Raw genomic sequence first — 13965 nt, 5'->3', positions numbered from 1 at the left:
ACATAACATCTGTAATTAAGACTAATTATAGACCCATTAATAGTGATTATATTCCTATAATTAAGTCTAATTATAGACTCATTAATAGTGATTATATTCCTGTAATTAAGTCTAATTAATGTCTAATAATGATTTTGTCCGGTAATAAAAACGTACCTCTGCTGGGTGAGACTACCAACGCAACCCTAGCAAGGCCTCTTCCAGACTACAAACGACTATACCCGTGGGCTTCCATAACCCTGCTGGGTGAGACTTCATCCATCAACTCGGATCGTGACATCCTTCGTCTCAAGAAAGGTGATCCGGATCACCTCTCTTTCAGCAAAGAGCATGATGACAAAGTGTCTGTGCGCCCTTGTCCTCCCGGTGAGCCCATCTGCACCGATAATCAGGGGAGCGACGACGCCCCTTTCTGCTTTGTCTATGCCACTATGTTCAAGAAGGTCAAGCTTCAGTTTCCCTTCACACGCTTTGAGAGGGAGCTCCTGACCGAGCTCGACATAGCCCCCACCCAGCTTCATCCCAACAGCTGGGCGTTCGTCCGGGCTTACCAAATTATCTGCGCGCACTTGGGACATCCGGCCTCGGTGGATGTGTTCCTCTACTTGTTCGAGGCGAAGAACCCGGGCGATCGTCTATGGGTTAGCCTCAATGGGGTCGCTAGGAGGTCCATTCTCTCCATCTTCCAGCAATCCTATAAGGACTGGAAAGGGAAGTTCGTGCGTGTTTGCTGTAGCCACCAAGACCCTTCCCTTCTCGACGGGTTCCCCTTGTATTGGGTGAACAAGGGGAAGAAGGAGTCGAGCTTCAGGAAGGCCAGGGGGCCAGAAAAAATGGGAGAGCTCGACAAGGACTTGTGCGGTTTTTGGAAAAGAGCCGCCTCCTCCAACGTGATTCTGCCCACTTCCTCCATCATCGCCTACGAGTTTCTCGAAGGCCAGCTAGACGTTCACATAGGTTTGTCCTTAAGCCCTTGAGTTCCCTTAGCTTATACTTGCATCGCCCTGTCTTTACTTTGATGTTGCTGTTCTGACTTGTGTGTGGTTTTAACTTTCCCCATGCATTGTCTTATATTGCTTATCTTTTTGTGCATTGTCAACTACTGAATTCTTGTGCTGGTTGGTAATTGTGGGTCACTAATGTAGATATGATGTTGGGGAAGGATAGGATGGCTGAGCTACGCGCCATAGCCAAGTCCCACAAACTTGCGACGGGCTCCCAAACGGTCCCGAACTCTGTCGCGGAGATCGCCGCTGCCCAAGGCCAATCTCCGCCAGTGGGTCCACCCGCAGCCGCTGCTCTTCCAGCCCCCCAGCGTAAGAAACTACCCCTCAAGAAGGCTAAGAGGAAGGTCCCCAGGATAGTGTCAAACGAAGAGGCGGACGAAAGCACCGAGGACGGGCTAGTCTGCAAGAGGAAGAGGGGGGCTGTGATCGAGCCCCCAGCAATTGAGAGCGCCGCCCCAAACTATATCGAGAACCCCCCCCCCCAGCGCCTCCACGCCATTCGAGTCCGCTGGGGATGTTCTTGCTTCAAACGCCTCAGTTGCTGAAGCTGTTCCTGAGCAACTTGTTGATACGCAAGCCTCTTCCCAAGTCGCCGAAGAACTTCCTGCCTCACCACCTCGCCTTGAAGCTCCCCCCGCCATCCAACCTTGTGAGGGTGGTGGTGAGCACCAACCTCCGCCTCCTCCCGCAACCTCAAACCTCCCAGCCCCTCTTCAGGAAGCCTTGAAGTCCTTCACCGGGCGCCTAAGTGCCATGGTTGACGATTGTCTTCCCCAAATCGTCGGCGAAGGGCTAAGGGACTCCCTGGAGAAGTTTGAACTTGATAACCGGGTCCATCAGGAGGTGGCGAGCACCGCGAAAGCCGAAGCCGAGAAGACCAAGTGCGACATGCTGATGCAAGGCCTCGAGTTTAAGCTATTCAAGCATAAAAAAAATACTCTTGATACAACAATTACCATAAAGTAGCATTGTCTTATCTCATCATATATACTTAAAACATGCTGGTCATCCAGGAAAATATGTAACCATCAAATTTTTGAAACAGTATCATTCACTAAACTGCTACAGAGATTAATAGTTCAAGAGCTGTGAAGTTCAGTTCTGTTGAAGATCTTGTAGAGGTTTCCTCTTAGGAAATGCACTCCTTGATATGATCGTGCCAACCTGCTCCTTCTTGGAAATTTTAATGTTCTCTTTCATGTCACTAGCTTCAAGAATATCCCTTGCACGTTTCACAGGCAAACTCGATACAATCTTCGACTCTTTCTTTATGTATGATTCACGGAGCTTAGGAATTGGTGTACACTTTGGTGATGTTTCCAATTTATCTCCAGAAAAAGCTCCTAGAAATAAAGGTTTACTAAAATATCACAGATGATTCCCTTATATAAACAGTTACTTTGTACAGGTAAACTCTTGAATAGACATTGCATTGCTTTAACCAAAACTCATACTTTACCTGATGCAAACATTTGCTGATGGTTAAAAGTGCATAACTTCGTTTCACCATGTTGGGGCATAGTTGGAGCATTCTCATCTGAACTTTGACCACTTGCATCTTCAAAAGAGTGAAAATCATTCAGCAAATACTTTTCAATGCTATCCATGTCCCTCTTCATATTATGTTGATTTTTGCCATCCTCTTGACCAGTCAAACCAACATATTCATGATCATCACAGCTATTAATCAACCTGGTAACTTCTTCCTGCACTGAATCACTCTCCTCTGTAGATCTCGGTAAAAGAACCAATTCATTTGCCATATCCAGAACTTCCAGACTGTATTCTTTCTCCATCTTATCACTTGGCATGTTTTCTTCCATTTTGAAAGCTTCCACATCTCCAAGTGTACTTCCATCAAAATATGTTTCCTCTTCTAAGCCTTTTGTTGCTGAAGGCAGAAGGTTATTGGGCAAAAATCCAATGCATTCCTCTGAATCAGCATTCAGACCTGACTTCTCAACTTCTCCCTCCAACAAATGGTCTTCAACTTCCACTAAAGCAACCTGTACAAGATCCACATTGTTCGAGACCATTACACTAGGTGTTGCACGTTGCTGACTTTCATCAACTTGCTTCTCATTGACAATAATTTGCATGTTCTCCTCCACATCACAAATTTCAATATCAACTTCCTCTGAATCAGCAATCAAACAAGACTTGTCAATTTCTCCCTCCAATACACAGTGTCCATCTTCATCAAAAGCAACTTGCATAAAATCCTCATTGTTCAAGTCCATTACACAAGATGCGGCATGTATACCTTGCTGACTGTCATCAACTAGCTCCTTATTGACATCCATCTGCATGCTCTCCACCACCTCACCAATTCCAACATCTATTCTTGCGGTTTCTGGGAAAAGTTTTGTTTCGGACTGCAGCACTTTACTCTCTGAATTATTTAGCTGCTCCGGGGAAAAACCAATCATTCTATCTGAAGCTTGGTTTAAACTTATTTTTCTTGAAGATACAAACTTCGCTTCAGACATAACATTTTTAGTCACAATGCCTAGAAAGAACATCACGGTTAGAGAGATCATAAATTCATTACTTTAAAATCAAGGGAGAGTTTCGATGAATTATACTTTAAAATAAAACAATTCACTGTACCTGAAACAACAATTTCATGACTATTAAAATCTGTCTTCACTTCACTCAATGCATCATTTGATAGAAACTGAACTGGTGTCCCATCCGAATCTTCAAATGTTGAAGATTGGAGCTCATTTGTAAATTGTTCAATGGTCACATTGGTCTTCCCATCATCATTATTGATAGTACGTATGGAAATGTCAAGGCACCTGGTATCAACTTCAGATCTTCCATTTACACCAGTATCATCATGAACATCAGAGTTGTCAAACAACCCAATAACTTCTCCCTGTTCTATGTGCATATTGCCCTCCTCCATAGATCTGTGTAAAAGATTCACATTGGCTGTTGTATGCAAAGCTTCCTGACTGTATTCAACTTTCTCCATCTTGTAACTTTGCATGCTTTCTTTCGTGTTACAAGTTCCTACATCTCCAATTGTACTGGGGTCAAAATATGTTTCAGACTGAAACCTCTCAACCACAGAAGCTTCAAGGATATTGGGAGAAAATCCAGAGAATTCCCCTGGATTTGCAACCGAACCTGTATTTTGTGGAGATTTCAACTCCTCTTCAGACGTAACTGCATTTGCTGACAGATGATTCAGAAAGCCAGCTAAAGAAGATTATAAATCATACTTAAAGACAACCAGTAAATTTGAAAACCAAAACTGCACTCTACCTTGATGAATATTAAGACCACTAGACTTGACTTCATTTTCTGGATAACTTCTATGAAATTGATCTTGTGTGCCAACTGAAGATTTATTCAAACTAGAAGGAACATAATCTGCAGAATGTTCAGCTGTTAAATTGGTCTTTCCATCAGTATTCTTGGCATCAACTTCTGATCCAGTGTCTGTGAGATCGTAGACACTGCCATTACAAATATTACCATCAGATTTCTGAACTTCTTCTACCGTAGGGTAATCAAATTCCTCTTGGGAAACATGCATAACATCCACATCTTTTAGGTTTGATTGAGGGTTATTGTGGTCACCTTGTTCTACGACTCCCTCTTCTTCCACCATAGGGTAACCAGATTCCTCGAGAAAAACATGTAAAGCATTCACTTCTTTCATGTTTGGTCCTTGAGGACTATTCTGATCACCTTGTTCTACAGCTACATCTTCTTTCACTATAGGGTAATCAGATTCTTTTTGAGAAACATATAAAATATTCACATCTTTCATGATTGGTCCTTTAGGGCTATTGTTGTCACCTTGCTCTACAGCTACATCTTCCACAATAGGACAATCAGTTTCCTTACGAGAAACATGTAAAGCAGTCACATCTTTCGTGCTAGGTCCTTGAGAGCTATTGCGGTCACCTTGTTTTAAAGCATTAGCTTCATCCACCATAGGGAAACCATATTCCTCTTCAGAAACATGTAAAATATTTACATCTTTCGTGTTTGGACCTCGAGGGCTATTGTGGTCTCCTTGTTCTACAACTTCATCGTTTTCCGCCACAGGGTAACCATATTCCTCTTGAGAAATATGAAAAATCTTCACATCCTTCATGCTTGATACTTGAGAGCTAATGCAGTCGCCTTGATCTATAGCTTCATCTTCTTCCACCACGGGGTAGACATATTCTTCTCTAGAATCATGGAAAGCAATCACATCTTTCATGTTTGATCCTGGAGGGCTATTGTGGTCGCCTTGTTCTACAACTTCATCTTTTTCCTCCACAGGATAACCGGATTCCTCTTGAGAAACATGTAAAATCTTCACATCTTTCATGCTTGATCCTTGAAGGCTATTATGCTCGTCTTGTTCTGCAGCTTCGGTTCTTTCCCTTCCATTTTCACAAATATCTCCAATAAGATTATTTTTGTCACTCAATTTCTCAGCTTCTTCCTCCCTCAAATGGTTGTTGAATTCCTCCAAAGCAACTGCCACAGGTGCTAAATGTAAACCTCCCTGACTGTTAACATGCTCTTTCTTGAGTCTACTTTTCATGTCTTCCCCAACCCCACAAATTCCAAACTCTTCCCTTATTATTTCCGGGGAAAAATTTGTTTCAAATTCCAACCTTTCAATCTCTGAACCTTTCAAATGCTTCGCATAAAAAACACTCCTTTCCTTTGAACCCGAACTAGGAGTCACCAAATCAATCATTTCCACATTTTTGCCACCAACACAATGAAGGATGGCATCTTTCTTCATTCTAGCATTACCAGAACCTACAGGATCTTCCATTTCTTTTTCCTGTGTGCAAAACAAAACCAGATTTCACAAACCAACAATACCATAACCAACCAAATAAGCAAATAAACAAGTAAAACAGTCCCTAACATCATGTTACCTAACAAGATAGGAAATAAATAAAACTGTTTCTTAAGTTTATTAGTGATTGGAATTCAAATAATTGAAGTTGGTAGACAGTTAAAACGGGTGCTAATGCCTTAGTATAGCATGAAAGACACCTCTTATGTTTGTATAGAGTAGAGAATGTGTTAAGCTTTTCTAATACCATTTTGAATCAATAATAGAAAACATTTTTCGGTAACCTTCTTCACTTCCTACGTGTTTGCTTTCTTCCTAACAAAATTAAGTATATTTGATAATATTCTCCAATCAAATCATTTGAAGAAACTTTATTTTTGTTAAAAAAAAAATACTTCTTGAAGAAAAGGGTACAATGATATGAACCTTGAAAAGCAAGGAGAGTCTGTCCGCCATTTCGCTGTTCTTCAAATTTGCAGGAATGTCATGTTTCTTGCACAGAGCCTGCAGTCTCTTCCTCTTCATGCCATGAAAATCCATCTCTATTCCTCTGAGTTTTGAACAAAAATTTCCAAAACAAACTCCAATCTTTGCCAATTCAAACCAAGTCACGTGGAAAAGAAAATGATTTAACAAGTTGAGTTTGTTTCTGGAAGTTAAAATGAGGAGCTTCCTGCCTCTTTGGTATTTGTAACTCTGAATCTACTTTACTGGTACAATGTTCCAGTGAACAAAGTAATGGTTGCTAATTTGAAACACACTATAGAAGTGAAGTATTTATGTCGTACACTTTGGTTTTTGGTGCACAAATTTGAATTCAAGTTTGAGTTACAGTTATTGCAACCTTATCCAGTTTTGAATTTGAACCTTTTAATATGAAAATCTGTCAATGGTCGGTGGCTTTACACGTGGACTACGAATGACCCTGCTAATGCACGTGGTGATAAAAGTTGTGGTAGGTGGTAACTTCTCAATTTTTTTGATTTATTCATTTATTTTGTTAGGCTTTTGCTTTGAGCAACATGTTATTATATTTTTAGGAATCTTTATTTATTTAATGTAGTGTTAGTCTATTCTAAAAGTTAAATAAATTGTGACGAGGTACAGTTATGTCTCACAGTTGGTTCATTGTATTTTTAGTTTTAAGGGTTAGTTGTTAGACTTATAAGGATAAAGTTTGTTTGATATTCTAATAGTGAAAAATAATTATTTAATTTTTTAAAAATAAAATATTATATTATAATAAAAGAATAATTTATTTAGATGCTGAGTGAATGTAGTATAATGTATCATTACTCTATTAAATTTATGAATTTTAGCATAAATTAGTTTGAAAGGTTATATATTTTTGTATGTTTTTATTTAACTATTCATTTAATAGTTAATTTTAAATATAATTATGGTTTAATTACCTTATTCGTCTTTACATTTAGGGTCAATAGTTAATTTAATATCGTGGTTTTTAAAAAAACCAATTTGGTTCCTATATTTCTTAATATGTACTAAGTTGGTCATTTGCGTTAAGTTCCACTTAATGGCGTCAGGTATTCCTTATGTGGCAAGGAGAGAGTGTTTATGTAGCATAGAGTGTTTATGAGGAGAGAGGTTAGATGGAGAGTTATTATTATTATTATTATTAATTATTAATTTATTAATTTATTATTATTGTTATTATAATTATTATTCTTATTATTATTATTAGTATTATTATTATTATTCTTATTATTTTTATTATTATTAATTATTACTACTACTATTATTATTATTATTATAATTATTATTATTATGATTACTGTTATTAATATTTTTGGTATTCTTATTATTATTATTATTCTTATTACTATTATTATAATAATAATAATAATAATAATAAGTTATTTATTATTATTATTATTATTATTATTATTATTATTATTATTATTATTATTATTACTGTTATTAGTATTTTTACTGTTTTTATTATTATTATTATTATTATTATTACTATTATTATTATTATTATGATTACTGGTTAGGTATGGTAAGCTCGTTTTTGGACAAGTATGGGTCCAAAGGGTGAGTCATGAGCTCAGCCCAGATGCTGGCAGACAACTCGAAAAAGATAATTAAAATATAAGAAATATTCTGATTGTTTATAATACATACGTTAATTAACTACCAATAAAAGTTGTTTGTAATAAAGTAGTTAGCACCCGATAATAAAGGTACATGTAAACATAATGTTTTTTTTGTTGTTAGCACTAGAGACTAAATGTGCACGAAGCAAGATTATTTTCCATCATGATTATATGCTTTCTGTTGATATTATATTCTCATTAGTGAAAACTGTTGAAGGGATATCTATAAAAGGGGTTTGAGACCCCGACTAAAACTGATTTGATATTACTGAATGCTCTCACTGACTTGATCGTCGAAGTGTGATCAACAGGTAGAGTCCCCTTTGTCCCAGTGGAGTACCCAATACCTCGAAGCACCAATTGGAGACTAATCAGAAGAGGAGCTGGCCCATTCAATCCATTTGAGGTCAATCGATGAGAACATTTGACGCCCACCATGGGGCCCGATAAAACCTGATCCCATCCACATTTGCGACTGAGCCTTTCGATGTGATGAGAAACATAGGGCAAGGCCTGCTGGGATCTGAAGGAAGCGATGACCCCGCCTTACAACAACTCATGGAGGCCATGAGGGCCCTCAAAGAGGCGAACGAAGACTATCGAAGAAAGCAAGAGCGAATCCAAGAGGAAGTCAAGGCCGAGCAGGAGTGGCTACGAGCAGAAGTCTGAGCTGAGCACGATCTCCTGCAAGATCGTCTGATGGCAGAAATTGAGGTCTCTCGGATAGTTATGGAGAAACACGTGCAAACCAATAAGGAGTTGCGTAAAACCAACGAGGAATTGAGGAAGAACCTGCATTGACGTGGCCGATATTCCATCAGGGAACGATTCCCGAATTTGCAGTCAAGAGTGTTAGAATGTATGGCTTTAAACTAGAGGGGGGGGGTTGAATGGTTTAAAGATGTTTTTCGAAAACTTTTAGGCCTTGAATGAAATTACTTCGAGAATATCTTGATTAAGAAATCAGTTTTTCAAAACGCAAAGCAAAAAGCACAGCACCAGAAAAATAATCGGTTGTTTCGCAGAAACAATCGGTTGTTTATACCAGTTTACAAATATAAAAACTGAATTTAAAGAGTTAAGGGATAGAGAAAATGCACACAGAGATTTATACTAGTTCACTCTAAACCCAGAGCTACATCCAATCTTCTCATAAAACCACTGAGGAATACCACTAAGCAATCAAACCTAGATCACTTACAACACAACCAAGAAAGTGAACTTGTTCCCCTCAAGACACACACTTCTCTTGGTCAACACACCAACACTAAGAATGCTGATCTTGATCCCCTCAAGAACACACAACACTTCTCAGCAAACACACAAGGTTTCTTTCAACAGATACAAGGATTACACTTGTTACAAACAAATCTGAAATCAATACAAGATTAAATCCTAGCTCACACTCTTTGATTAATCTCAATCTCTAAGCAATCTCAACTTTTCAAAAACTCAAAATCAGTGAAAAACTCAAATATGTTTTTCTGTATATATCAAAGTTGTTGTTTGTTATCAAATCTTAACAAACTATTAATTGCATTTAAAGATTGGTCAAAGCATTAAAAACTGAAGCGTAAACAGTTAGAAAATCATTTAATGCTCAGTCAAAGCACAAACCATTTTTCTGTTATGGTACCAAAACAAACAATCGGTTGTTTCCTCAAATCAATCGGTTGTTTTGGTTTTGACAGCTCAACCATTTGAAAAATAGTTTTCAACCTTTTCTAAAAACACCTAAGTATAAAACAATCGGTTGTTTCGACAAAACAATAGGTTGTTTTTCACTTAGCTTGAAAAACACTTTTCTTTTAAAAAGATTGAGAATGCCTATGCTTTGGATTCAATCAAGAGTGGATTACATATACAATCTACCCCAGATCCTATCTAAGACAGCTCAGCAACAACAAGCACAACCAGCCTTCAACATCCTTCAAAGGGGTTTGGATTCTTCAAAGCTTGAACACCACTTCGTTCAACAATCTCCCCCTATTTGATGAAGACAAATCCCTGGTGCTTGTGTTTGATCTGATTGAATCTGAAGCAGTACCTGCAAAACTAGCATATATACAGTCCAATGCTTCTTACAACAGCAGGTTAGATTTTTACATTATTGAAAGCATAAATCCTGATAAACAATCGGTTATTTACTCGAAACAATCGGTTGTTTACTCGAAACAATTGGTTGTTTCTATCAGCAGCAGCAGAAAACAGTTTTATATAAGAGATTTTAACATATTTAATCAGTTTCAGATAAGGATACACAAGAACCAATTAATTCTCCCCCTATTTGTCTTCACAAATAGACTTTAAACATGTATCAAAACAGATTTAGGAGAGACTCATTTCTTAGGAAGAAGAACCTCTCTTTTGGTAGTGGTTTGGTGAAGATATCAGCTAACTGCAGTTTGGTCTCCACAAAATTCACTTCACAGTTTCCATTGCTTACATGATCCCTGATGAAATGATGCCTTATCTCAATATGTTTGGTCCTTGAGTGCTGAATCTGATTTTTGGTAAGATTGATGGCACTTGTGTTATCACACATCAAAGGAACTTTGCTGATTTGTAATCCAAAGTCTGCTCGTTGTTGTTTGAGCCACAAAATCTGTGCACAACAACTTCCAACAGCTATATACTCAGCCTCAGCAGTAGATAGAGCAACACATGCTTGCTTCTTGCTATGCCATGAGATTAGACTTGAGCCAAGAAGGTGACAAGTGCCACTTGTGCTCTTTCTATCTAGCTTGCAACCTGCAAAGTCAAAATCTGAATAGCCAATTAAATGAATTGGAGAATGTACCGACCCGGGAGTCGGGAGTGATGACGTGGCAACGAGCGAAAATATAGGCGTGTTGAACGGAACACCTGGCTGACAGAAGGGAAGGACATCGGGAAGTCTGTGTAGTCGCCAATCATTAAGTTGGCGTGCTCCGATCTATAACATATCTAAACTGGCGGTCACCAGGCTTGTGTCGTAGTCGCCGTATGTGAGCTTAGATGACCAAGTGGTCAGAGATCGCCGAGAGGGGGACATCGCCGAAAGATCAGGGAAGCTTGTTCAAAGCTTTCAAAGGGCACGAGTACGAAGGATGAAGTTATCAGATGATCATTCCCTAGCCAGAGGTTGAGGCCAGGGAACAGTTTACCAGAACATGCCCGATGAGCACGTAATGCAGATCGTGATAGCGACAGGCGAGACCACAGAGAAGGTGTGCATGGTGACACCCCGTGCTCGCCATTAGAAGAGATCGCGCTCCAAGGCAGCTATGCACCGAGTTGCTCCTCATCTGAGTAACTTAGTCGAACAGCCTGAAGAGTAGAGATGGTGACACGTGTACAGCTGGATGCGAGCCATGTATCCAGAGGTGTAACCGTCAGGAGAGAGAAAATGCACAGGTATATAAGGAACTCTTAACAGATTCTGAGGTACGCGCGTTTAGAACACTTCTTTACGCTTGTGAGAACACTGGAGTACGCTGAGAGAGATTTTGCACGGTTCCTTAAGTTTTAGCTTTTCTTTCTTAAAGTTTTTGGTGATTCCGTCACTGACTTGAGCGTCGGAGCGCGATCGGCTGCAGCGGCGCCACTCTGTCTTTTTCAGGTTCTTGAGGAGAATCGAGGTGTGGGAGACGGAAGCTAGCATGGTGCAAAGCCGATCCAGAGGGAGGTACCTTCGACGTGGCAAGACTCTTGCGCTCTGGTCAACCGGCAGGATCATCAGGCGCCCACCGTGGGGCCGTGTAAAACCTGTTCCCATCCACAACGTGAGTTCTTGAAGTTTCTGTAGTTTCTGTGTGGTTGTGTCCTGGTGCAACCATTTTCCACCGTTCGTTCGAGCTTTTGTTCGGTGAAGTCGAGTTTTCCGCCGTTCGTTTAGGTTTTAGTCGATACTTTGAAGTTTTCCACCGTTTGTTCGAGCTTTCGATCGGTTTCTTGAAGTTTCTTGCTGTTTGCTCGGTTTTCAATCGGTTGATTCGAAGTTTGACCGTTCGTTCGCGTTTCTGATCGGTGAATCGGGAGTTTTGCTGGAGAAGCAGTAGGATCGTGGTGAGAGTGCAGGCTTTGTGAAGGTTTCGACGTCCGAATCTGTCGGCGTGCTGTTGTGGTTGCGTTCTTGGAAGTTCTTGGAAGTTCTTGGGAGTTCGAGAGTTTCTGATCGATTGATTGCTGGATCGATCGCTTGCTGGTGAAGGTCTTGTGCGCTGGAGTTTGGTCTGCTGAGTTTTCATGAGAAAGATGAGAAGCAACCGTTCAAGTCCCGTTGTGCCAATTGCTGCAGAAGGCGCCATGACCATGGCGCAGATGATGGAGATCATGCGTGCGCTGCAGGCGAATGTGGAGGCATCGCGCATAGAGCAAGCGAAGATGCATGAAGACCTGGTCGCCTCTCAGGCCAGGAATGAAGAGCTCAGCAAAGTAACTGAGGAGTTGCGTCAAGCTCTTCAGAAGCAGAGAGGACGCTCAGTTGTTGAAGAGGTCGCGCCGTCGTCGCCACCGCGCGTTTTCCCAATGCCGTTTGCTCAGGCAATAACAGACACGCCTATCCCTGCGAGCATAGTACCTGTGAAAGCTTCTTTCATCGGCGTGGAGGACCCTGAGGCACATCTCACTACGTTCCACACGCAGATGATGCTGTCAGGAGGCTCGGATGTTGTATATTGCAAGATGTTTGTGAGCACGCTCCAGGGAACAGTGCTGGAATGGTTTGTGAGCTTGCCTACAGGTCACATAACCAATTTCCAACAGTTTTCGAAGCTTTTCGTCGAGCAGTACATTGAGAAAAAGGCGCCACCTAGGGTGTGTTATGACCTGTTCGACATAAGGCAGTACCAGGGAGAGTCCCTCAGGGACTATTTGAATCGTTTTGGAGCACAGATGGTCCGCTCGCCTGCTAAAGACGAGGAGATGTTGGTATACGCCTTCAAAAAGGGCGTGCTGCCGGGACCTTTCTGTGAGGCGCTGATCAGGGCTCACCCCGCGACGTTTGCTGAAGTTAGGCGACTTGCGGTGGCCCACATCGCCGACGAGAGTGAGGTCGCCGAGAAGAGAGGGAGCGTGGCCCCTGCTAGGCCACGAGCCCAAACTAGAATCCAGCCGCAGAGGGTGCTGGAGACGATGGCGGCCAAGAAGGATCAAAGGACTCGCCATCCTTATGATCCAAGGAAGAGCAAGGGAAGGGGCCCAGGACGCCCCAGGGAGTATAATCGCCCACTAAAGTACAAGTTTGTCATGGGGTTGGCGGATCTGATCGCCATTCCCAACATAGCAGCCAGGCTTAAGGCGCCTGAAAAAGTGGGCGACAAGGTGTTAGGACCAAAACCAAACGCCTGGTGTGAGTTCCACCAGAGTTTTGGTCACACTGTTGATTCGTGTTTAGCCCTGGGATACCAGCTCGACGACCTGGTCAAGAGCGGCTTCTTGAACGATTACCTACTAGACAAGAGGACGGGAGGTGCGTCGAGCTCCCAGCCGATGAGTGGTGAGGGTCAGCAACATGAGATGCCAACCCATGGCGAGATCCACACCATCGCTGGAGGTTTCTCAGGTGGTGGATGCACCGCATCACAGAGGAAGAAATATGCAAGGTCTGTGATGACGGTGGATATGTTCAAGGATCACTCGCCAGATGTGGACATCACGTTCACAAAAGAAGATCTCAGGGACGTTGTGCCTCACGACAACGATCCCATAGTCATCTCGCTCGTCACGGCGGGAAGGAAAGTCCACCGGGTGCTGGTGGACCAAGGAAGCTCGGCAGACGTGATGTTCTGGCCGACTTTCACGCAGTTACAACTACCCCTTGACCAGCTAAGACCCTATGGAGGGTGCTTGTATGGGTTCGCTGGCGACCAATTGGAGGTCAGGGGGTACATCGAGCTGAGAACAACGTTCACGAATGAGGTGGCCTCGAGGACGGAGAAGATCAAGTACCTCGTTGTGAACGCCCCCTCAGCATATAACATTCTGTTAGGGAGACCAACCCTCAACAGGATAGGAGCTGTGCCCTCAACCAGGCACA

General features: G+C 41.6%; 1 protein-coding gene across 1 annotated transcript; it reads right to left on the bottom strand.

Moving 5' to 3' along the window:
• Positions 1–1959: 1959 nt before the first annotated feature.
• Positions 1960–6648, bottom strand: LOC137837456 (uncharacterized). Its single transcript, XM_068646441.1, has 5 exons — positions 6256–6648; positions 4281–5811; positions 3618–4181; positions 2467–3516; positions 1960–2350 (listed from the first exon to the last, which is right to left on the bottom strand). The coding sequence occupies exons 1-5, from the start codon at positions 6367–6369 to the stop codon at positions 2103–2105; spliced, it is 3507 nt and encodes a 1168-aa protein (XP_068502542.1). The 5' UTR covers positions 6370–6648; the 3' UTR covers positions 1960–2102.
• Positions 6649–13965: the final 7317 nt, after the last annotated feature.

The sequence above is a fragment of the Phaseolus vulgaris genome, chromosome 4, assembly GCF_000499845.2.
Source record: "Phaseolus vulgaris cultivar G19833 chromosome 4, P. vulgaris v2.0, whole genome shotgun sequence".
In the NCBI taxonomy this organism is placed as follows: Eukaryota; Viridiplantae; Streptophyta; class Magnoliopsida; order Fabales; family Fabaceae; genus Phaseolus; species Phaseolus vulgaris.
Note: the sequence above shows the minus strand (reverse complement) of the source record. Positions and strands in the feature narration are given on the sequence as shown.

Bases quoted from the DNA above. Each gene is read 5' to 3' on its own strand.
- LOC137837456 (XM_068646441.1), bottom strand. From the start codon at position 6,369: ATGGATTTTCATGGCATGAAGAGGAAGAGACTGCAGGCTCTGTGCAAG. The intron at 5,812-6,255 runs GTTCATATCATT...TTTTGCACACAG, and splicing joins GACTCTCCTTGCTTTTCAAG to GAAAAAGAAATGGAAGATCC. The intron at 4,182-4,280 runs GTAGAGTGCAGT...CAGCAAATGCAG, and splicing joins TGGTCTTAATATTCATCAAG to TTACGTCTGAAGAGGAGTTG.